Source organism: Balaenoptera borealis (assembly GCF_965194805.1).
Source record: "Balaenoptera borealis genome assembly, chromosome: 5".
NCBI classification, from domain to species: domain Eukaryota; kingdom Metazoa; phylum Chordata; class Mammalia; order Artiodactyla; family Balaenopteridae; genus Balaenoptera; species Balaenoptera borealis.
Genome location: NC_138862.1, coordinates 131,519,295 through 131,546,641, shown reverse-complemented (window position 1 = coordinate 131,546,641; position 27,347 = coordinate 131,519,295). Strand labels below are relative to the sequence as shown.

Here is a 27,347-nt window from a genome sequence, read left to right as displayed (position 1 = left end):
GGTTATGCCCATTCTCACGTAAAGGTGCATTAGCAGCAGTTTAGATGCTAACCTCTTCTATTTCAGCCCTTCAATTACTTAAAGGAAGGTGGTTGGTTACCTCACCTGACATCTGCACAGGCAGGTAGTCCCACTTCCTTTTTCAACTACGAAGCCCTAAACTGTTGACTACTCACAAGAGCCGTGTATGGCGTTTACCCATTCAGAAAACCGTACCCAGCTCTGGGAATACCAAGTATGGCACAATTCCTGCTTTTATGGGCATATGGTCACTTTCTGAGGTGAAGAAATGTGCCCTTTCAGTGCGGCCCCTGCTCTCCCCTCATTAGCATGGGCTTCATCTTAGCTGCACTGAACCCCGCCCCCCCCTCCCCGCCCCGCACTGCACGGGGCCCCAAGGTCAACTGCCTCAGGGCTGCCCTCACCTTCACCCTTTCTCTGCTGCTGCACCACCCTTGCAGCCCCAACATGACCTGTGTCTCAGTGTCTCCTGCGATCCCAGCGTCCTCCCTGTGGTCCTGTCGTGGGTGAGGCACTTGTTCTTTTGACTTAAGAGCTTTTTGTTTCAACTAAAATATGCTTTTAAAAAAAATTTGCAGTTAGCACAGGATTATCAAAGCTCCTGTCTGCACCCTTGGTCACTGGACAGCGAAACACAGCTACAGTGATAGGGAAAGCCACCTTGAGTGACATCCCTTGATGGCAAGCAGGGCACTCCAGGTAGGACATTCAGCACAACCCTAATCTTCACATTCACGTTTGGGGAAGCCCAGCAATGCCTCCTTCACCCGCAGGGGAAGTGGCTGCTGGACGTCTGTGTAAGCACCATGCTCAGGGAGATGACCCACTCCCCTTCCTGTCTGCAGTCATGTGGCCCTGAACACCACAGTCTTGGGGAATGACTGCTTGTCTAGAACAGCTTTACTCTGGCTTTGACCTGGTCCGTGCAAGCACGTGCACTTCGGCTCTAAGGCCTCTGCCCCCTGACAGGCCCTGTACCTCCTCTACCTTACCGTTTACACCTGGCAGCCAGGAAAGTTAGGCTCAGTGGGCAGGGACACCTATTTCCTGTCCCTCCTAATCAGAGGTGGCTTCCTTGAGGTGGCAGATTGGAGGGTGTTCCAGAAACTTTAGTACCTTTAAAGGGGAAAGATAATTAGTGAAGTTGAACTTGAGGAAGAATAAGACCTGGTGAACTTGGCTTTCCCTATAGCCCCAGGATTCCCAGCATTCTCAGACCAGGGCAATTCTGGGCCTAATCTTGGCCTCTGTGTCCTCATTGGATTGGTCCTACCACTCTCCTGGCCTTCAGGGCATTTTTTAGTCTGGAGGTGACTGAGACCTGAAGGGCCATCTCAGGGAGGTTCTCTGATTGGTGTGGGGTGACACTGGAGGGGTACGAGGCAGCTGAGTGTCATCTGAAAGGTGATTATGGTTCACCTTGAATTCTTGCCTTTAAATGCTTTCTAGAAATCACCGGAAGGGAGATCCAGCCCCTGTACCCACCCTTCCTAACCCTCAGCCATGGCGAGTGGAAAGCAGGGGTGACAGGAGGTATCACACAGCCCTGAGTCTCAGTTCTGCCTGGAGTTTCCATCAGCCTTTAGGCAGAATGGAGATTATGGAAGTGAGTGTGGATTTAATCTTATTAGTGCGTCCTGCCTTTTCCCCCCTTCTGAATTGGTGGAAAGCCCAGGTGAACAGGAGGGAGAAACAAAGGGCTTTGGATGGGGAACACACCACCGAGACATGAGAGGAGGGTCTTCGTGGAGAATGCACTTGAAGAAATCTGTTTTTCCACACCACGCCCCGCCCTCCCCACCCATATATGACTGCACCACTTAGAAACATTAGACAAGAGCCTTTGTGTTGAGAATTAGGACAGTTTATTGTTTGATCAACATGCTGAGTCTTCCACATTTTACACAGTTTTATGTAAAGTCAATGTGGCCATTTAAATCTGCTGAGCCAGTGAGAGATGGAAATGCCACCCTCTGGGCTCCTCACGGCCAATCACTTTTATGGGGACGGGTGAGGGGGAAGGTGACACACACGTGATACAGGCTGGCCGTCGATGTATGGAGGCTTCGCGCTGGAAGGAAGGTCTGAACCCCACTGCAAGGATAAACCACGCCCTGCCCGGAGCGTCAGCCACACAGGGAGGCGGAGGGTCTGGTGTCCAGGGAGTTTACACACTGAGAGCTCAAGGTTTTGGAACACTGAAACAGTCCATTTCAAACAAAAAGTCCAAAGGGTGCCCTGGTCTGACAATCGAGTGGACTTGGGGACTGGCCCTTCTTTGCAATGGAGGAGCCTGAAATGTACGTGGGTTCTTTTCTGCCTCACTCAGCTATGCTGGACAGACTTACATCTGAACCAGAGTAGAGATGGCCTGAGGAGTACGCATGCCCAGCCGCCCTGTGTGCCAGTGCACCGTCACATTTGTTACACACAGGTCAGCAATGGATGAAGAGTGGAAACACCTTGGTTCTGACTGCTTCTGGCTTACTGGGTGACCGTAAGCAAGTCACCCTTCTCGGTCTTGATTTTCCTGCCTTGGCATAGGAAGGGTTCTGAGCTCTCCGCCTCGATCAGCTGTAGCCAGGGGACAATGCCTCACATTCTTGGGGGAGAGGTAGTTAGGAAACTAGTGCGCACGGGTTAATGCACAGACACTTCAGCTCAGCTGCCCTTTGTGTGGCTCAGACATACCTCACAGCCCTCGGCTACCCGTTCTCACATCCTGACATCCTCACCAGCCTTCCGCCATGTGAAGGAATGAGGCTGCTCTGCCTGCAGGACACCGAAGCCAGCGGTGCCATTACTGTCACACCTGGTACTTGAGGGCAGGGGCTCCCAGCACTGACTGGCCACCAGGAAGACAGACACATTGCACTCAAGATGTGTTCTGCACCCTTAGCTACCACCATACAACCCTTGTTTCTGTTGCCTGAGACACTTGAACTGATCTGGCCATTGCTCCTCGAACCTGGGACATTCCAGACCGATTGAGCATGCTGACAGGAAGAGAGTGGTGACAATGACGGCAGGGAGGCCTCTGACTGAGTCAGCACTTGCTCACCTCGGACCACACAGCTGCAATTCTAGCACTCAAGATGCTGGTGCCACACGTTCACTCTGGTACCTGTGTGCATTCATAAATACGCTTCCTGCTTTTCCCACCGTATGCTCAATTTTTCAGATGCCCACAAAACAGGAGCTTTACTGACAGCTTTTCTCTGAGATTCCTCGAAGTAAAAGAGAGGGCTACAGAAGATGACCCTGCTCTACTCCCAGGTCAGGGCTGCTCTGTGGGGAGAGAGACTGAACCACTGGCTAAACTGAGATCATTTCCTAAAAGGATTCCTACCCTTTGCCTGGATTCGGCAACGATGGGATACTCTCACTGCGTATGCTGAGGAATTTCATGATATTTTCTTCAAGGGAATCTGATCATTTCATTATTGAACCTTAACTCTGAGACAAGATGCTAGCTACAAGCAAGAGGACAGTGATGGCACCTGCCCAAAACGGGAGCCAAGGAGCCAACACCCTTCTGTGCTGGAGGTCTGGCTGCCCCGACAGACCCAGGAGTGAGGGGTGGAGATGAGGCCCGAGGAGGGTGCCCATGGAACGGTGTGGCACCACCAAGATGGGAGGATGAGGGGAGGCAACCGCCCTCACCTGCAGAGGCCCACGGGGCTGGGAGAGCCCGGGCTCAGGAGAGAGGATGTTGTGTACGCACTGGAAAAGGATGGCTCACCGACGCCACATCAAGCCACATTGTATCTACTGCGTCTCTTACTATTCTTCTAGGCTGTGACGGAAAAAAAAAGTGGTGCCTTGGATATGTGTGCACATGAGAAGGGGACTGAGTTTCTACCTTTTTTTACAAGAATGTTTTAAGAAAAAGTACTCTTAGTACCAAGAAAATAAAAATCCACCATCCATTCATTCACTGAGACCCAAAGAGATCCCTGCAAATGGGGCTGTCCCAGGGGCCACAAGCAATGGCCCTCACTGCCAGCCAAGCCGGGTGCTGTCACCTGGACTCCTATGAATTCTCACGAGGTAAGTAAGCACTCTTCCAACAAGCACCACTTGGGGGTGTGCCATGGTGGGGCTACGGGCCCACGTGGGCATGCACACCTGTGCATACAAGTACAGACAGAAACAGTGCACATATTCCCAGGGGCTAGTTTTGCCTGTAGTTAACACATCTATGCAGTATTTTATTGATGGCAAGACAATCACAAGTTTTGGGACAATATATAGTATTTCTTATTTCAACACGTTGCAGTACTTTTGAATTTCCAAAACTGTTATCACAATGCAAGTTCCAACTTGAGAGGAGGAAGAACAAGAATATACATTGAGCACATGGATCTCTGTGAGAATGTGTGTGTGGAAGGTGTATACACAAGTCTATCTCTCTATATAATTATGTACACACATATAAAAACTCAACACGTGACACTGGAATTACGTTCGTACTTTAGTCTATGCCTTCTGGAAGAGGAGCTCAGTGGGAATCCTGCTTCCTCTTTTCTTCACTCGAAGATACACTCCTCTCTAAAGATCAGCTCTGACACGCAGTCTCCTTAGCTGAGTGTGTGACAGACCCACTGGACAACTTATCAATGAGTCCTGCCAGTTCCTGCTGCACTTACAGGCTGCCAGTTTGGATTAGTTTCTGAGAAGTTCCAAATTCACTGCAATAACTTGTCAGAGCCCCGCTTTATGGAGGAATTTACCCCCTACCACACCCCAGACGGTCATTTAGCTCATCTATGACAAGCCCAATAGCGGCCTGGAGGAAGAGTCAGTGCCGGCTTGGAGGGCAGGGCTTACCGATTTTGGCCAGAGTGGCTGCCCACTGCCTGGCTTTGTGTCAGCTCAGGGGTGGTGAGTCTGGGTCTATTTGGAACGCTGGCCAAGCAGGCTACATCACTTAGTGAAAGAGAGAGTTCTCTTCAGAGATTTTACAGATAGGTCCTCAGGTCTAAGTCCTCTCAGAAATGAGTCAAACATGGCAAGGACGTCTCTCTCTGGGAAGCCTCCTGGGGACCCCACTTCAGCCCTACCCTCAGGCAAGCAGAGTGCTGCTACAATATCTGCAAAGGTCTGTGCACAAAGATTTCAACTGCACTGTGCCAGAGTGGCAGAAACACGTCAAGAAGTCAGCTTTTGCAGAACAGCATCAACAGTATCAGCAACCAAGGACTGGCAAACATGCATCTTCCAGGTGGCAGTTCTGCAGACCCTCCCTTCCCCAATCCCAGACGGGCCAATACTGTGTGATACAGGCTCCAGCTTTCCTGGCATCCAAGGAGGAGGGCCTCAGGGGGCACACACTGAGATTCCGTTTGCCCTTCCCTTCCCTGCAACCCAGATGCGTGTGCTGATTGCCGGACAGGTTGGCTAAAACATTTTCAGAACTACACATGGTGCCCCCAGTCTATAACCCAGCCCACAGGTGCCAACAGCACCCCGTCCTTCCTTCCTTCCCATGACCTCTTGTTCTGCCCATCACTAGGCGGACCACAGAGAACGGAAGGTTGCCTGTGGCGAGTGCCCTCTCAAGGCTTTTCAGGGAGGGGAAAGAGGCAGAAATAATTCCAGTGGGCCTGTGGCTGGGCCCCCTGCAGTTCACAAGGTCTTAATTTCAGCTCGGGGCCATGGCTGATGCCCCACTCTGGCCATGGAAGAAGGACAGAGTCAGAGCTGCCTCTTCAGAGGCTGTTTCGTTCAATCAGTGTTTGATTTAACCAGGCAGGGCCTGTTTGGTGGACGCTGGTTGGTCTGGGCCAGACAGCCTGGGGATTGGAACCTAATTAAATCGCCCAGTTAATTGTTTATTGTATTGGTCTGGGGGTGGGAGGAGAGCAGAGGTGATGAACCGTTCAAAGAGGACAGGAAGGAGGAGGCGTGTGGAAAAGGTTCTCTGTAAGTTTACAAATATACAAAAACAAAAAAAGCACATCTTTCAAATAAAAATGACTACATTTTTATCTGGCAAAAAGTTGTATACACATGGTTTAAATTTTTTTTTTAATTTTAACAGTTTTTGGCAATCTTAATAAAGTACAATATATTACAACCAAACCAAAAAATAGTTGTTTAAGTAACAGCTGTTAAGAGTGACGTGATCCCTGATGCCCAACCTCCCTCCCCACCCCACCCGACTCCTAGAGACAGAGAGAAAAGAAAAATCCTCCCATCTGGATAAGCTCATCTCCCACCCCCCTTAGGAAGCTAACCAATAGGAAGCAACACAACAAGCGAGTAGTGTCAAAGGAAGCCTGCGGTCAGGCTGCATTAGCAGGAGCAGCCACCCTCGCTGGCCGGAGGCTCCTGGGGTTTGTCCAGCTTGATGTCGATCACTGCAGGGGGCGGGGCTAAGGAAGATGACTCTCTCGGAGGAGCTCCCACCCCCGCTCCGGCCCCGGTGCCCCCTAAGTTGCCCTGCGCAGCCCCTCTGTCCTTCAGCAAACACCCAGGAACTTGCTCTTTTCTTTGCCTGGGTGGGAAGGATGCAGGGTCACCAGCTCCCACCCTTCCACCTCTTCCCCGACCCTTCCACACGCATGCCCTCAGCAGTATCCACCAGAAGTAAAACTTGTCCTGGGCTGTGGGACCATCATCTAAACACAGGCCTGACAGACCCTTTCTTAGAAGGCTTCCCGGTGACCAGCCTCGGCCTCGGCCTTGTTACCTATCAGCCCCACCCCAAAGTGCCCAGGAGGTGGAGCCTGCCGGCCAGGCACGGAGCCCACCTTGCAAATTACAGGGCTACGTGGGCCTTGCCCAGGTGGGCACAGCAACCTCGACCCCTCAAGCTCCCGTCAGAACGGGTCGCTTAGACCCTGAGGCTGCTGCTGTGAGAACCCACATCGCTGGGGGAGGGTGTCGGCATAGCCCCGCTCCAGCCCCTTCCACGGGCGCCGTGGGGACTGGGGGCTGCAGGAGCACGGATCGGAACCGCCAGAGGAGCGGGTGCAGAGCGCACAGCCAGCCTGCTCCCTCTGCCCTCACCGGGCTGAAATCCCAGCCAGGCCAGGCCTGGTCACAGCCCTGCACAGAATCGCCCTTCCTGTGGGGCTGGGAGAAGCAGCCCTGCGATGGGACCCGCTGCCCGTGTCCTAGGGAGGTTTTGTGGTCCCTAGGTAAGGACGAGGAGAGGTTCTTCAGAAGTTAAGTGCTATAAAAAGCCATGCTTCCCTTAAAGACTACTTACCACTTTCCCTCCTTACCACTTTTTGGCCACCTGGCCATGGCATATTCTGAGTATGACTTTGTCCATGACTTTTCCTGAACCCCAATTCCCTAAACCCCAATTTTCTTATGTACATTTTTATCTTGTTTTGTGTGTATGTAGCGTATATATACATAAACACACATTTTTTATAACATGGCAGACTATAAATAAACTAGTAAATAGACAATGAACAACTGCCTTCCTTCCCACTGGGCAAATCAGACCACCTCTCTGAGCCTCAGTTTCAGCTTTTGGGTGTGGCCTGAGTTCTGGGGTGGACGGTGTGAGTGGTGTGCAAACCCTGCCCGCAGAGCAGTGGGGAGGCCCGGGCTGTGCAGGACAGGCAGGGGAGGAGACACCTGGTGGGGGAGTCGTCTCGCGTAGAGGAGGTTGGGCCATGCTGAGATCATGTCTGACCGCACAGAAATGGAGATTCTACTTGTCCCCATGAAATACAAATCTGTGTTCACTGGAAGGAAGGGCACTTACTAGTTCTCACTCCCCACACTGTCACTCCACACACATCCCTCTGGCATTCCCACACTGTTTTGGAAGCTTAGGTGGTTCGAGCTGGATGTGGTCTTAAGGACCTTGGAGTTCAGCCTCATCCCTGTACAGAGGAGGCCCCACAGAACAGCTATCTGCCAGGAAGGCTGGCCTGGAGACCTGGCAAGGGTCTGTCCACTCTTCTAACATGCCACGTGGATAAATCAATGAATAAATGGCTTCTGCAGCACATCTTTCACTCACTTGTCAAAGGAAAAGGATACTGCCTTCTTTGCTTTTCTCCTGGACATTCTCCATTCCAGGCAGAGCCGAGGCCACACGTCGGAAGAGCTGGGGAGAGGGGGAGATGCAGCATGAGCCCCCATCCTTCCCCTCCTGCTCCCGGTGTCTCCACCCTCTGCCTCTTCTCACCCTGACCTCGGGCTCTACTCTCTTTCTGTCCCACTGACTGCACCCTGGACAGCAGGGGCTGCACCTTACTTCTCCCACCTGTGCCCCCAGCACCTCTCATGGCGTTGGGCCCCGGCAGGCCTCTCCCCCAGGCAGGCTGGCCACAGGGTCATGAGGGGCTGAGTGTGGGTCATGGGGATGGCAGGGACCTACCCCGGTGCAGAAAACGATCTAGGTCCTGGGAGACAAGCTTCTGGCCCGCTGCCCATGCAGGGACCTGGTGTGGGGAAGGGACTTTCGATCTGCCCTTGAGACAACGACCCTCTCCTCAGGGAGTCCTGCGAGTCCACGGGCATCGGGGCAGCTGGGAGTCAGGGCCACACAGTCACAGCGGAGAGAGATTTTTTTCAGAGGGAATAAGGACACAGGAGTGTGAGTGTGACATTGTGGGTTTGCTTGGGTGTGGGTGAGTGCGATGTGCATATTGTGTGTAGAGGAGTATGGGTGGTGTGGTGTGGATGTGTGGCATCTGTGGGGGGGGAATGAGTGTGTATGGTGTGTACATGTACACATGTGGGGTTTCTGTGCGTGTAAGTCTGTAAAGTGTGCATGAGAACTGTGTCCGTGTGGTTGTGTGTGTGTGTGTGTGCGTGCGTGGAACCTAGCGGGTGACAGCAAGTACAAGGCAGAAATACAAGGCACCAGAAGATCCTGAATGCTCTCCCATCTCTCTACAAACACCAGCTGCAGGAACTAGGTGAGCTCTGGGCTTAAAACTTCTCCACTGCCTGAGCTCTCTGAAGACAGGGTGAGTCTTATTCAAGGTCTCACCCCAGAGCCCAGCCCCATGGGAACACCCAGGCTGGGTGACAGGACCAAAGGCGGTAGGGGTCCGAGCGGGGAAGCCACTGGTGGGCTCTGCATGGTATGGACCCTGTGGGCGGGCTGCAGAGGGGGCTCGGAGCGTGGCTGGCAGAAGTGGGAGAGCATGCAGAGGGCCCAGTCACTCCCCAAGCCTCCCCTCGAGGCCTTGCCCCGGGCAGCCCTGCTCTGCCTGGCTGGCTGTCAAAACGGTCACAGCCCCTGCCAGTGGCCAAGCTGCCAGTTAGATGGAAGCTCTCGGGGTCACACGGGGGCTTCTGGGAGCAGGTACGCTCACGTTCAGAGTCCAGGAGGCTGCATTGCGTGGAGATGCCTCTCCACCACACAGGGTTAGAACTGACCATATGTAACTCCGGCTCAGACCATCGCCTGGCTTCCAGAGCAATCTGGAAAGGGGGGCATCGGCATCTCCCTGACCACGGGGGCAGGGGCTACCCGCCCTCGGGGCTGCTGCCCTCTGCTTCCCCGCCCCCCAAGCCTTTCCATCAGGGCCGCGCAGAGCAGCAGCCAGTGTCTCCTGCAGGCCTCCAGGGACAGGTAGCTCTCTCCTCCAGGTGACACCACGGCCACCCTGGCCTTACCCCGAAGGAGGCTGGGAAGGGGATGGGAGGGAAGAGAGCCATGCTGATGAGCCTCCAACTGGGGTGGGGGCACTGAGTCCTGGGAGCTCGGGGCCTCCCATTCCGTCCCTTCCTGCTCCTCTGCCACCTCCCACTGGCAAGGCACTGCCCAGGCGGGGTAAATCCTCACTGCGTGAGGCCGGCTGCTGCAGTGGCAGCTTGTCTAGTGCCCCTGGACACTGCTGGGGGTGGCAGGGCAGAAGTGACCCCCAGCCAGGCGCCGACACCCCTCCAGTGGCACCTGTGCCCATGCCGGTCCCCTGGCCCAGGCCGCCCCAGCTCCTCATCACCTCTCTGAGTCCTCTTTTCCTTGCAGACAGGGGTTCCTCACCTTTTTTGAACCAAAGATTCCTTTGGCAGGCTGGCGAAGCCTATGGGCTCCTTTTAAGTGTGTGAAATGAATTACATATAAGTTTTATGTAAAGGAAACCATTTAGTATTGAAACAAACTTCTAAAACCTTTAAAGATACAGACTTGTGACTAGCAGCACCTGTGCTTCCTCGGGAACCTGTTAAAGAGCAGAAGCCGGCAGGGGGTCTGACAGCCCCTGAGACACTGAGGTGGGAAAAAGTTCAAGAGACCTGCGACCCCGCCATAAGGGGATAAGAAAGCGGCTGTGACCTCTATCGTGATAAAGCCACAGGTGCTACTAATATACGGAGTCGTGTTGCCTACGCTCACAGCTGCAGGAAATACTGGAGGCCTGTCAGAGGTCAGTGCAGAGACACTTGTAGTTGTTTCCCACCTAAGTCCACTGGCCTGCTGAATTCCATCCGTGGACTCCTTGGGGGTCTGTGGACCCAGGAGAAGCCCCTGCTCCCAGGCTCAGCCCTAACCCCACCCCCTCTACGGCTCCTCTGAGGCCTCTGACTCCCAGGCCTCCCCCTACCGCGAGCTCGGACCGCACCGTGGGTGGACTCTTTTCTCCAAGCCTGCCTGGACCGCCACAGCCCTGAGCACTTGCCAAGCACAAGGCAGGAGCCCCAAAATGCTGATTGGAGAGACTCTCCTGCACGTCCACCCCACGTGAGGTAAGAAGCAGGGGAATGCTACCCCTCTCGGCCTCCTGGATGTTGGTGGCTGATCCCATAGCCCCGATACCCTGAGGGCCACCAGTAGAGCTCTGGAGGCTACTCGCTCCCCATCTGGTGGGTCGACGGCCCCACCTAGTCTCTAGCCCCTTGGCCAAAGGCGGCGGACCCCACCTGCTTCACGTTGTAGCCGGTCTTCGCGCTGGTCTCGATGAACATAACGCTCAGTTCTTTGGCGCGCTGCTCCCCTTCCTCGATGGTTATCTGCCTGGAGGGGAGGCGAGAGGGGACCAGTTCAGTAGGGAAGCAGCCCCTGGTGGGGGCGGAGGGAGCAGCCTCAGATGATGGGGGCCCCTCAGTCAGCCCTGAGGTCAGGGCTGGACCCCAGAGCTCCCTCAGGGCGCAGGGGGCACAGGGCACAGCGGGACACCAGCCCCTCCCTACTCCTTGGCAGCTCCGTCCAGGTTGGGAGCAGGCCCTGAGGCAGGTGGCCGCTGTCCCTTTCCCAGTGTCACCACGGCCAGAGCCAACATTCGTAAAGCGCTGCCAGCCACAGACCGTCTCTCTGGGTGGTACCATCAGCCCCATTTTCCAAATGAGAACACTGAGGTTAAAAGTAATGGCCCCAAGGTCACCTACTGCAAAGGAGCTGGGCTTTGAACTCCGTTTCTTCACTTCAAGGACAAGATTCAAATAAAGCAGCCTCTAATCCAGATTATTCCCTAAACGGTCAGAGTACATCTCAGGAAGCCCTCAGTCCATGACTCATTGCTCTATCTGCCCCATGAGATGAGAGGACCAGTGCAGGGAAGGGCGCTGGGGTCAGCCCTGCGCCTGGACGATGGTGTGGAGCAGCCTCTTCAGGGAGAGCGTCACACCCAGACACAGCGAAGGACCAGGCCCTTCACACCCACACCCACGTCAGCACAGGCATTTCACAGGGGCAGGGCCGGTGGGAGCCCGAGGGCTGCTGTGTCTGTGTCTGCACTGAGGCTGGGCCCAGACCACGCACTGCTGGGCCAGCCGGGCGCATACGGCTCCACTCAGGCCACGCGTGGAGGCCTGCCCTGCCCCTGCCAGCCTGGAAGCTGGGGCTTCAGACATGACACAGCTGTGGAGAGGCGTCTACCAGGTGCTTTCAAAGCCTCCGGTGCCCCAAGGGGGTCCTTCCCAGATGCAGGGGGACAGGTCAGACAGGGTGCTGAGCAGGGGGTAGCTCACAGGGGCTGCTCACCCACAAATCCCAGCACTCCCTGTACAGGAGGAGCTGCAGAGGCATGGAGCGGGCCCGGCCTGCAGCCCCCTGCACCTACCTCTTGTCGGCCAGGTCCGTCTTGTTGCCCACCAGCATGATGATGACGTCGCTGCCCCTCTCTGTTCTGACATCATCGATCCACTTAGAGGTCTGTTGGAAGGAGTTGAGATCTGGAGGTGGAAAGTGCAGATAAAACAGGGCGTGAGCGGCAGCCCTGGCAGGAGAGGGGGAGGGTGGGAAGGGAGTAAGACCAGGAGCAGGAGGGAGGGGACTGTGCACCCTCAGACACCTGGGCGGGGCGGGAGCACGGTCCAGTGGGCCTGGGTCCTCCCGAGGACGCCCGCACGTGTGTGTGGAGCTGTGCCCGGGGTCCCCGAAGGCCCCTCATGTGCTGAGCCACCCTCTGGGGAGAGAAGTCACAGCATCTGGAAGGCCGCTGGGTCATGACTTCCTACTAGTGGTCCTAGGGCCCACCTGAGAGTCGGACCTGACTTTGGAGGCTCACAGCAGAGTGAGAAATGGGTGCAGTAGACTTGGCTGAGCGTGGAAACAGTGTGACAGTGTGTGTGGGGGGGACCACAGCAGCTCCCAGGGCAGGAGGGCCCTGCAGAGCAGCCCCCCACTGACAGGAGCTCAGAGGGGTTTCTGAAGAGCACCCTCAGGCCCTGAAAGTCAGGGGAGGGGGAAGGCGGCCCCAGGAGCAGATAAAAGCCAGGAGAGGCCAGGCGTTTCAGGGCAGCTCTCGCCTCTGTCAGAAGCTGTGGCAGGCCTCACAGAAGAGCAGTCACAGGGCGACGCCCACCACTGAGCGGCCCACAGGCCCAAGGGGAGCGGAGGCGCCCTTTCCTGGAAACCTGGGCTTCTCGCAGCCTGGTCTCCCTTCTGCACAGCGTCAGGCTGCAGGAGCCCAGGCCTCCTCGGGGCCCAGCTCCCACCTGCTCTCAGGTGCGCAGGGAGCCTGCGGTCAGAGCCAGAGGCAGCCGGCTGGGGCAGCCTCCCACCACGCCCATGACTGCAGCCCAAGGGCTTGCCAAGTGTGTGCCCTGACACCTGCCTGGGCAGTGGGGCTCTGCACCAGGCCCTACCCCTCACCCCAGCCCCACGAGCCTCCCTCAGGGCTGTGCGTCGCTCTTGAGAACAGCCGATTTGGCCAGAAGAGCCACAGTGTGTGAGAAGTGCAGGCCACCCAAGGCCCTCCTGGACCCGCTGGGCCTCCCCTCCCAGGGAACCCGGTAAGGAACTGGGATGCTGCTGACAAAACCACGGCTGCCAGGTCAAGGTTGGCCTGGGGACCAGCGTCTTCTCCCATCTTCACACACACACACACACACACACACACTCTGCAGCCTGGCTGGGGCCGCACCTGGGCCCCGGAGCCCCTGCGAGCTGCCCCCCGCCCAGCACCCAGGCCCCACACTCACTTGTGATGTCGTACACCACCACGGCCACCGTGGAGTCCCGGATGTAGCTGGGGATCAGACTGCGGAACCTCTCCTGGCCGGCTGTGTCCCAGAGCTGCAGTCGCACCTGTCACAGGGAGGGAGGAGGCTCAGGGGGCAGTGAGGTCCTCGTGATGGGAGTGGGGGCTGAGGGAGGGCCCGGCTCTGGGACGCTGGCCACGCACAGGCTCTCAGCGGTGCCCAGCACGGGCCCCAGGTGATAGGTCCCAAGGAGCCCTCCCCGTCCTCCCAGGTCTCAAGTCAGGCACTCACCGTACGGTCCTCCAAGTACATGGTTTTTGACAAGAAGTCAATCCCAATGGTTGCCTGTTAGAGAAAAGCACAGAACGGTCAAACCCAAAAGGTCTCAGGCCAAGGGGCAAAAGCTGAGTCACCCAGGTGGGGACACAGCCAGCAAAAGGGGTCACCCACGCCGAGCCTTAGGTGGGTTCTGTTCTGCTGCCCCACCCCCAGCTCAACAGTGAACCCTCTTGCCCCTCTCAGAGGGACTGAGTTTGAGCTAAATAAGGATGAGGATAGGTTTTTTAGGGAGTGATACTTTTTGGAGAGGAAGAGAAAAGTGCTTTGGAAAGGAGAGGAGAGAGCGGGTGAGGAGGCTTCCCCAGTGGCAGGGCCACTGGAACGTGTATCTCCTGCCCCGCTCAGGTGGGGGCCTGGAGGAGCAGGAGCGAGGTGGTCTCCCTGCCCCAGCCTGCCGGGCCCCGCCTGCCTCCTTCCCTCCCTGCCTCCACTCGAGGCTCCCAAAGCTTTTCTCCTCAGCCCTGGAACTCAAGCGCCTGGCGGGGGATCACCACTGCCCAGGAGGTGGAGCGGGGGCAGGGCGGCTTGCCAGGGGGAGGGCAGAGAGCAGCCGGCTTTCCCCAGGGACATCACAGCCACCCACAGCAGCATCTCGTTGTGAAACCCACCGGCTCTTTTCTACCCAGACCGACACACTGGAAGCCAACTGTCTAGGTCACACCCGTGCCTCCTCTGTCCTGGCACTAGGAGGCGCAGTTGGGCCAGATGGCTGGGACCCACCACTCACTTGCTGTGTGGCTTGGGGCAGGCCTCCAACCTCTCTGGGCCGAACCCGCACCCAGTGTTTGTGACGGGAGCAAGATGCTGTCAGTGTGAAACAGTCACTGCTATGTAATTAATAATAATGGAGACTCCGACACAGCCTGAATGTCAGGGCACTGGTTAAGGACACTGTGGTTCATCCAAATGATTAGAAACCTTGGCAGCCATTAAAAATCACGTGCTTGAAAAATATTTAAGGATTTCGGGAAATGGTCATCAGGTGAAAGAAAACAGGTTACAAAACATCATGTATAGTGTGATCCCAACTTGATTAACTGAAGTAGAGATACAAGTATTTTTCATATTTTCTTAGACGTTGACGTGAAGGGACTACACTAAGGCCTTAATAGTGCTGGTGTCTGAGAGTACTGACACTGTGGGTGCTTTTTTTTTTTTTTTTTTTTTTAGATCACGTGAGACTTTAATCGTTGAACAAACAGACAATTAATAGCAGTTATACCATTGAAATGTCGTGATCCAGCATCAAGGTCATAAACCATATTGCCCATATGAACTCCAGAATACAATTACACTGTTATCCCTAGTAAAACTTGTTCCATTGATCAGTGTTTTAGAAGAACAGGTGATAAAGCATTTTGACTAGCTGGCCTAAATTTTAATCACTCAGAAGTGGTTTATTCTCCAAAAAATAAATGGCGCACGGGCTCAAGACACACCGGCTTCAGTAGTTGTGGCGTGCAGACTCAGTAGTTGTGGCCCACTGGCTTAGTTGTTCCGTGGCACGTGAGATCTTCCCGGGCCGGGGATCGAACCGGGTCCCCTGCATTGGCAGGCGAACTCTTAATCACTGCATCACCAGGGAAGTCCCCTTTTAATAAGTCCCCTTTTTTTTTTTTTTTTTTAATGAAGAAAAAAATCTTTTATTTGAAAAGATTTATAAGGTAGACAAACTTCTGGCAAGAGTGACGAGAAAAAAAAGTGAGATGATAAAATAAATAAAACAGAATAATGAGGAAAAAATACCTAAAGACACATCAAGGATCTTAAACATAATCAGAGTGTCATGAAGATCTATATGCTAATAAATTTGACAACATAGATGAAATGGCAGTTGGGGGACCCCTCAGGCAAAATTATTGAGGCAAGAAGAAATAGAAAATTGGGGGCAGCAGCGGAATAGGCCGGGGCAGGTCGCACTCGCTGCCTTCTCCCCTGAAGAGAGGCGCGGGGGGAGGCGGGTGTGGAAAGTGGCTCTGCGCTCTCCCCATTGCTCCGCTCGCGCCCCAGCGTAATGGGGGCCACACCCTCCCCCCAGCCGGCCCGGGATGGGGCGCGGGGCACGGTTGATGCTGGCTCAGGATGGATCAGACCTGTGAATTACCTAGGAGAAATTGTCTGCTGCCCTTTTCCAATCCAGTGAATTTAGATGCCCCTGAAGACAAGGACAGCCCCTTCAGTAATGGTGAATCCAATTTTTCTGAGCCACTTAATGGGTGTACTATGCAGTTACGGACTGCCAGTGAAAAAATCTCAAAATGCTTATGGACAGGATTCTCCATCTTGTTACATTCCACTGCGGAGACTACAGGATTTGGCCTCCATGATCAATGCAGAGTATTTAAATGGTTCTGCTGATGGATCAGAATCCTTTCAGACCCTGAAAAAAGTGATTCAAGAGCTCAGTTGCCAATTGTTTGCACTTCCCTGAGTCCTGGTGGTCCAACAGCACTTGCTATGAAACAGGAACCCTCTTGTAATAAATCCCCTGAACTCCAGGTAAAAGTAACAAAGACTACCAAGAATGGCTTTCTGCACTTGGAGAATTTTACTTGTCTGGATGGTGCAGATGTAGGTTCTGAAATGGACCCAGAAGAGCCAGGCACAGAGGATGAGAGTATAGAGGAGATCTTTGGGGAAACTCAGACCAATGCCACCTGCAATTATGAGCCTAAATCAGAGAATGGTGTAGACGTGGCCAGGGGAAATGAACAAGACAGCACACCAGACAGTAGACATGGAGCAGTCAAATCGCCATTCTTGCCATTAGCCCCTCAAACTGAAACACGGAAAAGTAAGCAAAGAAATGAAGTGGATGGCAGCAATGAAAAAGCAGCCCTTCTCCCAGCCCCCCTTTCACTAGGAGATACAACCATTACCATAGAAGAGCAATTAAACTCAATAAATTTATCTTTTCAGGATGATCCAGACTCCAGTACCAGTACATTAGGAAACATGCTAGAATTACCTGGAACTTCATCATCATCTACTTCACAGGAATTGCCATTTGTAAGCAGTTTTTGGTACAACTTAAATATATACATAAATGTATATATACAGGCAACTTAAAGGGAAACTATAAAAACCAATTATAACTAATTGGTTTTTGGTTGTTTATCAGTTCACAGATGAAAGCCTATTGCTAATGATAAGCTCTTTGGGGAAATTTTACTTTGATTTAAAAAATTTTCCTCTATTGTATGAGTTTGGTTCTTTTTTGATTTTTCCCAGTTAACTCTCCATTGAGGACTGGCTAAGAGTTAACCTTTTTTTTTTTTTTTTTTTTTTTTCACACACACACACTGTATTTTATTTTTACAAGAGATAAATAGACTGACACCAAACATTGTACATGGATGACCACAACAAAAGCAACAATGATTGCAATTACCAAACATGAAACACACACATACTATGTCATAATATTGACATTCAGTCCAGTAATCCTCCACTGTAACAGCTCCTTTACTTTGCAGTGAAAATTGATTTGTATATTCTTTGCCTCTGAGTCCTTGTGGGATTTTTTTTTTTTTAAATTCAGACAGAAAGTCACAAAAATTATACTCATCCTCATCAGTTCACTCAGTCCCATGTAATTCATTTTTTTTTTCATCTTGATCTTTTGTTAGCACTTTTATGAGTTCATCAGTTTTTCATTAGAGTTCTGAAAATGCTTATTCATTCAGTTCAGCGGTACAGTCAGTTACCAGAAACCTGTACTTGTCAGAGTCTTTTCCATGAATTTCTTGAAGATGAAACCCTTTTATAGGAACATATTTGCAAAATCATCAGAGTACACCCAGAACTGTCTGTAAATGACAAAAGACTTAAAAATGACCACGGTTAAAGATTTGATGCTTTTTTTTTTTTTTTGCTTCTTTCATTATACTTTTCTCTATTTTCTACAATGAACATATAATAGTTCTAGAAGCATAAATAAAGCATTTTGAAAGAAAAATAGGGTTGAAAAATAAGCTTAATTGAAAGGAAAATTGTGTGGTGACTTCTGACTACACAACCAAGGAAGCCCAAGGAAATAGAAAAACCCATGTCTGCAGGCCCCCCGGCTGACTTCAAGCAGGTGCATGTACACTCCCATCCTCACCCATTCCACAAAGGAGTTAAGGTGGCTGCGTCCTCCTGGAAGCTTGCTTTAGTGCAAAGATAGGGAGTGTCAAGGAATCATACAATTCTACAACACGCGTGCTAAGCAAACACCTTAGATACAACTCAATCCCCTACTCTGGAGACCTGGAAAGTTAAAGCACACACCTAGCGTGACTTTGCCAATCAGAGGCAGAGCTGGGAGGATCAGCGTAAAATCTTGGCATCACTTGGGCTCTTTCAACCCCAGCTTTGCACACCTTTCCTGCATGGTGTAGCCACTGGGGAATTGACGAGCGGCTTGTGGACTGAGCCTTGTTCCTTAACAGTCACACTACCTCCATTTATTGGTATCTGTTAGAGCAATGATCCTTGTCTGCTGTCTCGGAGAAATGTACAGGCGGACATCTCTCAACTCCAGTGCTCAGTGGCCACCCCAGGGACTGCCAAGCTCCTTCCATAAAGTGACCCTTGAGCTAAAAAACCCGGTGTATGACCTCAGGATTGGTAGCAGGGACTGCTAGCTGTCCCCCAACATGGAGTCTCCCTTTCTATAGTATTAGGACTCCAAACGTATAGATGAACTCATGCCTGCCCCAAATAAAGACTGTATTTCCCAGCTTCCTTTGTATCTGGGTGGCTAAGTTCTCTGGTCAGTGGGATGTGAAGGTGACATCTGCATCTTCTGGGATGGGTCCTTCATGGGGAGGGGCGATGTACCCACAGCTGCCCCTTTCCCTTTCCCACTGTTTGGAATAAAGACAGGTGGTAATAAGTCATATTGGACCATCCAGATGAAGGTGACAGAGTAGTGGCGACAGATGAACCAGACAGAGGAAGCCTGAGTTCCTGCCTGTAGAGCCCCCTCAGCAGCAACCCCTTACACCCAGACTGTTGTGTGACAGAGAACTGGACTTCTATTTCGCTTAAGCCACTGTTATTTGCAGTTTCTTTTAATACAGCCTAGCTCTATCCTAACTAATAGAGCAAAGAACCACGGAGAAACATACCCCTCAAGGGTAGGCAGCATGGGTGGTGACAGTGATGTTCCTGATGATAATGTAACAACAACAACCCCATCTCGCCTCACGTGTGCTTCCATGGAGGACAGAGAAGTCACCAGATGACATGACAAGGATTGTGCCTTGTGGATCAAGCTCTGGTAAAGCTCAACCCAGTGGCCTCCATAATCATAAACACCATTTACTGAGCACTCACATACTTTATTACCCCTCCCAATAGCAGATCAATGGTAATGATGAAAGTAAGGCTGAAAGGACCAACTTCCTATCTCTCCAGCTCTCTCCCACCTCTATTCCCACTTTCACGCTTCTTCTACATGAGAGAAACACCTGGTTCCTTAAGTGCCCAGTCTCTCAGACCTGTTCTGGCCACACTTCCCACCCAGCCAGGCCGTTGAGCCACTGAAGACCTTCCCACAGCTGCACACACTGGTGCCAAAGCACAGGCACTGTCCTTGGATGTGGCTGAGCCATCAGCTCTGCTCAAAAACATCTCCCTACGTTTCGCTTCCAGTGATGGCTAAGTAGTTTGCATCAAACTAACCCACCCACAGATAACTATTATAAACTCTGCACAAATAAAACAAATAACAATTTGCAATCACTGAAAAGTGACCAAAAGCAGGCAGAAAATGGAGGGGTTATAACCTCTAAAGGAAGGGAAGAAAACGAAGTGAGATCCTATGCTTAACCAGTTATTCCCCTGAGGTAGCTTCCTAGTCCCACCAAGTTAGAAGGACTTGGTAAACACCTCAGGCATTTAGTGAGAACCCCAGAAGGGTCAGCTTTGGGAAAAAGGGCATCATCTCAGGACTAAGGGTTATATCAGAGGACTAAGGAAAAAACCAAAAGAGACCTATCTTAACAAACTTTAAACATGGTAAGTAGGTTCCATGTCCTGGCTATTGTAAATAGTGCTGCAATGAACACTGTGGTACATGTCTCTTTTTGAATTATGGTTTTCTCAGGGTATATGCCCAGTAGTGGGATTGCTGGGTCGTATGGTAGTTCTATTTTTAGGTTTTTAAGGAACCTCCATACTGTTTTCCACAGTGGCTGTATCAATTTACATTCCCACCAACAGTGCAGGAGGGCTCCTTTTTCACCACACCCTCTCCAGCATTTATTGTTTCTAGATTTTTTGATAACAGCCATTCTGACCAGTGTGAGGTGATATCTCACTGTAGTTCTGATGTGCATTTGTGCAAATCAGATATATTTGCATTTGTGCAAATCAGATATGTGATATATAATTAGTGATGTTGAGCATCTTTTCATGTGCCCCTTGGTCATCTGTATGTCTTCCTTGGTGAAATGTCTATTTAGGTCTTCTGCCCAGAAGATGTGGCACATATATACAATGGAATATTACTCAGCCATAAAAAGAAACGAAATTGAGTTATCTGTAGTGAGGTGGATGGACCTAGAGTCTGTCATACAGAGTGAGGTAAGTCAGAAAGAGAAAAACAAATACCGTATTCTAACGCATATATATGGAATCTAAAAAAAAAAAAAAAAAAACAAATGGTACTGATGAACCTAGTTGCAGGGCAGGAATAAAGATGTAGACATAGAGAATGGACTTGAGGACACGGGGTGGGAGGGGGAAGCTGGGGCGAAGTGAGAGTAGCATCGACATATATACACTACCAAATGTAAAATAGATAGCTAGTGGGAAGTAGCAGCATAGCACAGAGAGATCAGCTCGGTGCTTTGTGATGACCTAGAGGGGTGGGATAGGGAGGATGGGAGGGAGGCTCAAGAGGGAGGGGATATGGGGACATATGTATGCATATGGCTGATTCCCTTTGGTGTACAACAGAAACTAACACAGTATCGTGAAGCAATTATACTCCAATAAAGATCTATTAAAACAAAAAAACAAAAAACAAAAAAAAACCATGGTAAGTAAACCCTTCCAAAAAAAAAAAAGGATTAGTTGCCCATAATTTAATTCCCCATTGAAATAAAACTCAACACTCTTCAGAGGAAGGTAACAGAATCTATGAATCTCTACGAATTATTATTCACAATGTCCACTACACAATAAAAAAGGATTAGACATGAAGAGGCAGGAAATTTAAGCTATAATTAATGGAAAAAAACTCAATAGAAACAGATACCCAGATGACTCAGATGTTGGATTAGCAGATAAGAACTTTAAAATAATTATTATAACTGTGTTAAAAATATAAAGGAAAAAGATGAATATGATGGGTGAATTTCAAGAGATATATGGAGACTAAAACAAAACCCAGAAATCTTAACACAAAAAAACACAGTCCCTGAAATAAAAATGCCGAGGAAAGGGCAGTAAACTTGAAGACAATCCAAAAGAAATTGTTCAAACTGAAGCACAGATTTTAAAAAGATAGAATAAAAATGAACAGAACTTCAAGAACTTCTAGGGCAATATAAAGACCTGATATACATGTAGTTGGGGTTTCAGAAAGAGTAAAAACAAACAAACAAACAAAAACTAATGGTCAGATATTTTCTCAATTTGATTAGAAACATCAACCCACAGCTTCAAGAAGCTCAGTGAACCTAAAACAGGATACAAAGGAAACCACACCCACACAAGTCATAGTCAAATTGCTGAAAACTAAAGATAAAGAGAAAACCTTAACAGCAGCTAGGAAACATAAAGACACAATACATACAAGTAAACAATGACAGGAATGATGGTTGATTTCCCTTCAGAAACAATTGAGGACAGAAGACAATGGAGCAACATCTTTAAAATTCTAAAAGAAACAAACCACCATCATCCCCATCATGTCAGCTCAGAATTTTAAAGCCAGTGAAAATTTCCTTCAACACTGAGGGCAAAACAAAAACATTTTCAGATAAGGGAAAACTGTGATCATTTGTCACCAGTGAGCCCTCATTATAGGAAATGCTTTAGGCTGAAGGGAAATTTTACAGATGGAAGTTTGGATCTTTAAAGAAGGAATATAGGAGCACCAGAAATGGTAAGTCTGTGATATATAAAAACATGTGACTTGTCTTTGACCACCTCCTGTTTCCATCCACATCAGTAACAATTCATAACATCCTCCTGTTTTGTCCCTGCTTCATCCTCAGCGAGACTCACTCTCAGAAGATGGCCTCAAATCTACTTTACAACATTAAGTACAAACCACTTCAATTCCTTGCTTTTACCCTCTAATATAACAACAATAACTACAGTAACAATGACTAAACATCTGAGTGCTTATCATGTGCCAGGTAAGTACTTTATATGCATAACTTAACTTAATCCTGATAACCTGTGCCATGAGTTATGCTCTTTAGTATTTATACGTTTCTGCTAAGAAGACTGAATAAAGTTGATCCCTGAGCAACATGGGGGTTAGGGGTGCCGACCGTCCACACAGTGGAAAACCTGTGTATAACTTATAGTCGGTCCTCTGTATGCGCACTTCGGTTCCTCTGTTCAACCAACGGCAGATGGTGTAGTACTGTAGTATTTACTACTGAAAACAATTGCATATAAGTGGACCAGCCCAGTTTAGACCCACGTTGTTCAAGGGTCAACTGTATAAGAGATGCTAAATTACTTGCTCAGCGTCAACAGCTGGAAATGGCAGAGCCAGGATACAAAGATATTTGCAAAGTTGTCTACGTGTGTCCAGCCGTATCCCCATCCCTCCAGTCTCTGAGCATTTGCTCCTTCTGTCAAAGCAAGCCTCTCCTTGGGGTTCTCTTGGCCCTGAGCCTCTCAGCCATCAAGGTTCTTTTCTCTTTTCTCAACCCCTCATTCTCTACTCACTCTTTCCTTTCATCCAATTCTTAAAATTCTTGCATCCTTAAAAAAAAACCCTTCCCTGTCACTAAGTGGCTCTCCAGCTCTCTGCCAATCTCTCACCTCCATTCCCTTGGTATGCTTCTTGGAAAAGGGCCCAAACCAGCTGTCCCCACTTCCTCTCTTCTCACCCACTGCTCAGTGGTCTGACTCTTGCCCCTCTGCCCACTGAGGCTGCTCTGGCTGTGGTCGCCATGGCCATTCATCTCCAAGTTGTAAGGACACTCTATAGGCCAGACTCTACTAGATGTACTTGACCCCGTGGACCAATCTCTTCCTTGACACTCTTCCTTCCTTTGCTTTCATGACATGACTTGTCTCTGGCTCTCCCTGCCTCTCTAACTGCTGTTCCTTATTGGCCTCTTACAGGATCCTCTTCCTTTCTCTGTCCCTAAAATGTTGGTGTTCCCTACTGTTTTGTGTCAGGGGACCTGATTTCATGTCACAGCTTCAAAAAGGATGTGCTGCTGGCTTCCCAACCTACATTCCAGGCCTCACCTCTGTCCTGAGCCCCAGATCCAGGTATCTGACCGCTTACTGGACATGTCCATCCACGTGTCCTCTAGACCTCTCACTAAACATATGTGTCCCACCCGGAGCCCATCATCCCCCTCCAGACTTACTTCTTCTACTTTCCCCATCTCGATGAATGGCACCTCCACCTCCATAGGTGCCCAAGCCTCCAGAAGCCCTCCTGAGTTCCTCCTCTTCCCTTACTCTCTCGTCCACGCCCTCACAGCAGAGGAATCACTGAGCTGATACTTTGCCTCCTGAGTGTTTTCACCTGTCTGCTTCTCTCCATCCCCACCAGCACTGCCCCAGTTCAGTCCTCCAACTTCTTTTACCTGAATAGCCTCAACAGCTTCCTGACTGGTCTCTCTGCCCTGAGGTTCTCCCTGGATAAATAATCTCTCACCAGCACCAGTGTTATCTTTCTAAAACATAAATCTGATCATATCACTCCCTACTGCCCCCAGGAAACAATCCAAACACTTCAGCTTGGTCTGCAAAGGGCCCGCCCCTTGCTTCCTTTGACCTCATTCCCCTCTTTCCCAGCTTGCACTTTATACTTTAGTAATAATACTGTGGTCAGGACTCTACACACACAAGTCACTTTGTGTTTCTGTGCCTTTTCTAATGCTCTTCCACATGGTTAAAACCTAATCAGAGATCAAGATTCAGCTCCTCTGCTGAATCCAGTCATCTTCTGAGCCCTCAGCTTGGCCTCAGGGCCCCTCATTTAACAGTTTCTCTTCTAAACTGGAAAGATCTCATACTAGTCAGTCTCTCCCACTGGCCAGTGATTTGGTAATTCTCAACACATAGTGCATGGACCACTTGCTTCAGAATCACATCAGAAGCTTGTTAAATATGCAGATTGCTGAGCCCAGCCCAGACAGACAGAATCACAATCTCTGGGGTGTCAGTCTGGGAATCAGAATTCCAGACAAGCCCTCAGATAACTCATTTGTGCAGTAAAGTTTGCAAACAGCTGCGTAGATTCTGAGCTCCTGCCGTAATTGGTCTGAGGAAGCTGTGGTATCCAGGAGGAGGGGGCAGATTCCTTGCCTGGGGTGAGAGACAGGGAGATGCCCATGCCTGCAGAAGGGGCTAATCACGGATGAAAAAACCAAGGCTCACTCAGAACTGAGGTCATACAGGTGGGGGTGGCAGAGGCAGGGTTAGAACCCAGGTCTCCCTGACTGCAAAGCCCCTGCTCCTGACTGTTGAGCTGTATTCCCTCTGCTTCCTGAAGTCCCTTCATTTCTGAAGCTGTCACTGAGTGTGTGTGTGTGGGGGCGGGGGGGTCACATCCTGCCTGGCTCCCTCCTGTCAGAGTCTATGGTCATGAGCCATAACAGCTCGGCAGAGTCCATGTAAGAGGAAGTTCATTTGCATTTTAACAACAACAACAAAAGTCAGCTCTCTAAGGGCAGAGCAGAAACAAGAACTTTTAAGATGGCCTTGGTTACCAGAAATTTTCTAGCTCCTTGGCGTCATTTATTTTTCCAGACACAAGGCATAAGCAGTTGGCCCTACGCTACTGCCAGCTGGAGCCCATTGCTCCCAGACAGGCCAGATCTGCAGGGAGAAGGTGGTCACCGTCTTTCCTGGGCAGCACCTTTCTGGCATATGGTGTAAATAAGTAGTACTCATTCACTTATTCACTCTTGAGTGTTTACTATGTGTTAGACCAAAATATGCCCTGGTCCCAGCCTATAAGGAGTTGTTCCCTCCCGTGGAATGCTCCTCCATATGGCTAACACCTATTCACAGTTCACGATTCAGTCTTGAACTTCCAAACTTGTGGAGGAGCTAAGGTTAGCACACAGAACTATGGTCCCTGACAGATACGTAGGACTATTGTAGTTAGAGGGTCTCTAAGAGGAGGGCGACCTTGCTTCTGATTGATTTCTTGAGGAAAGGCAGGGCAACTATGCCAGTCCTTGAGTGAATACTAACTTTCCAGCAGGTGAAGATGGGGAAATAGTAGAGGATGGGAAGTACGGGGAGTAACTCCCAGATGGAGGGAATGGGGGTGTTCTGATTTTGGTAATCAGAACCAACCTTCTTACAGATTACAATTATAAATTCTGAGCAGAATGTAAAAAACAACGATCTGAAGGCACTAGAAAGTGACAAAAGCAGGTAGAATCTAGAGGGGAGTCAACACTTAAAAGAAGAGAATGGCCCTGGGCAAGGCTCCTGTTTTTATGACTGTTTATTCACCTAAAGACAGCCCCGGCTGGAGCTGAGGGGTCGCTACAACTTGGCAAGAAACCCATAGTCTTACTGGTTAAAAATGAGAGGGCAGATCATAAAACTATCACAGCAGCCGGAAAATGTGGAAAATCCTGGAGATGAGAAATCCCAAATTCTGCACGTAAATGATACCCAAATCTCTGGCCCAAAGAGACCACAAGCAGCCTAAGACTGAAAACCAAACAAACAAAGCTGAACAGAACTTTAAGTTGCTGCCTACCATGGGGGAGAGAATTGAGAATTTGGGTTCAGCAAGTACTATTCCAAAGGAACAAGCAGAATCCATAGTCTTAATCACAATGTGTAGTATACAACTCAAAATTACTATACATATGAAGTAAAAGCCATATTTAAGAAAACTAGAATAAATGGAGACCAATCCCGAGGTGACCCAGATGTTGAAAGTAGCAAGCGTTTTTAGGCAGCTAATACAATTATGCTCAAACATATAAAGAAAACATGCTCACAATGAAGACACAGATTTTCATCTGTGCATCTCAGCAGAGAAACTATAAAGAAGCAAATATAAATTTAGAACTAAAAATACAATATCTGAAATTTTTAAATGCTTAACAGAAGACAGCAAATGACAGATGAAACAGTGAACTTGGAAATGGATCAATAGAAATTATCTGAAACGATAATATGGGGACACCAGACATAAAGAACAACTAGCTACCCAGGTAGGCCACAACCTCCATTCCCTCTCAAAGGTCAGCACAGGTCATACAGTGTGTGAGTGTATTGATGGGAATGTGTGTATGAGTGTATGTGAGTAGACACATGATGAATGGAGATACACAGGTGTGCATGCAACTGTGTATCTGCATGTGGAAAGTAGTAGGTGTAAGAGGCTTGTGTGGGTATGACTGTGTGGTGGGGAGGGAGTCATTTCTGCTTTGAAGGTAAAGCCCAGATCGATGTATGCACACAGCCCTGGTGAGGCCAGGAGGCTAAGAGGCTGAGGTGACCAGGAGCCTCCATGGGGGAGGGGGACAGATTTCTGCCAGCAAACCTAGGCTCCCTGTCAGTGCCTCCTAGGGCAGCGCATGGCCAGGCCTAGAGGATCTGGCATGCAGCTAGCAGAGTGCCCCACCCAAATGGACCTGGGTGGGGTCATGCATGTGCCCAGAGGGCCCTGGTCTGTCTTCAGGGACCTCTGCCAGTGCCTTGGCAGGCTCTGAATGCTGTATAATGGGCTTGGAAGAACACTGTGTTGGGAGTATCCTGGAAAAATGACAGCCTCTCTGGCCCTCAGCTTCTTATCTCTAAAATGGGGATAATCACAGCTTCCTTCAAGGACTCTTGGATCAAATGAGTTAGACTGCGTGAAGGTACTCTGTGCAAACAAAATGAGGACTGACCAACTGACTGAGGGATTTCCAAAAGATGCTGTAGAAACTTGGTCCTGGGAACCCTTGTGCTTGTAATCTGTATTCACATCCCAATAAATGAGTGTTCCCAGAGCTTCAGGAAAGGCTGGCCCTCAAAGAGGTGGGTTCCAAAGGAACCATGGAGTCTTGGCCACAGCATTCATTCTCTGTATTCCATTTCCTCTTATGAGGTATGCAGTAAATTATTCTTGCTGGAAACTTTTCCACAAGGATGTAAAGAGGGTCTCAAGACAACATGAGCAGCAGGCTTGACTCTGAGACTCTCCTACCAGTGCATGACCCCCACGATCCTCCCCTTCCCTCCTTGACTGTGCTGCGTGAGCCTCCTGTACTGCTCGATGCCCCTCCGAGGAGGCTGGACTGCATCCTGCTGTGGTTAGATCACCCCAAACCTGGCAATGCTTATTTATTCCTTTAATATTGCTGTACTTGCCAACTGTACTGCTTATGAAAAATGGCAGGCACTTCGTTTTATACAAAACAGGCGGAACCTTAACCTTAATAGATTTCATAGCTGCGTCCACATTTATCTTCTTCTGAAGGTGGTGTTAA

General features: G+C 50.1%; 1 protein-coding gene across 1 annotated transcript in view; it reads right to left on the bottom strand.

The window, feature by feature from the left end:
- Positions 1–1,863: 1,863 nt before the first annotated feature.
- RAB6B (RAB6B, member RAS oncogene family) overlaps positions 1,864–27,347 on the bottom strand; it is a 62,507-nt gene continuing 37,023 nt past the window's right edge. The window contains exons 3-8 of the mRNA XM_082392798.1: positions 13,657–13,710; positions 13,366–13,471; positions 12,003–12,114; positions 10,864–10,957; positions 8,029–8,095; positions 1,864–6,383 (exon numbers count right to left, since the gene is read on the bottom strand). Of these exons, the coding sequence (XP_082248924.1) occupies positions 6,319–6,383; positions 8,029–8,095; positions 10,864–10,957; positions 12,003–12,114; positions 13,366–13,471; positions 13,657–13,710 (498 nt within the window). The 3' untranslated portion in view covers positions 1,864–6,318. The remainder of the gene's footprint in view (positions 6,384–8,028; positions 8,096–10,863; positions 10,958–12,002; positions 12,115–13,365; positions 13,472–13,656; positions 13,711–27,347) is intronic.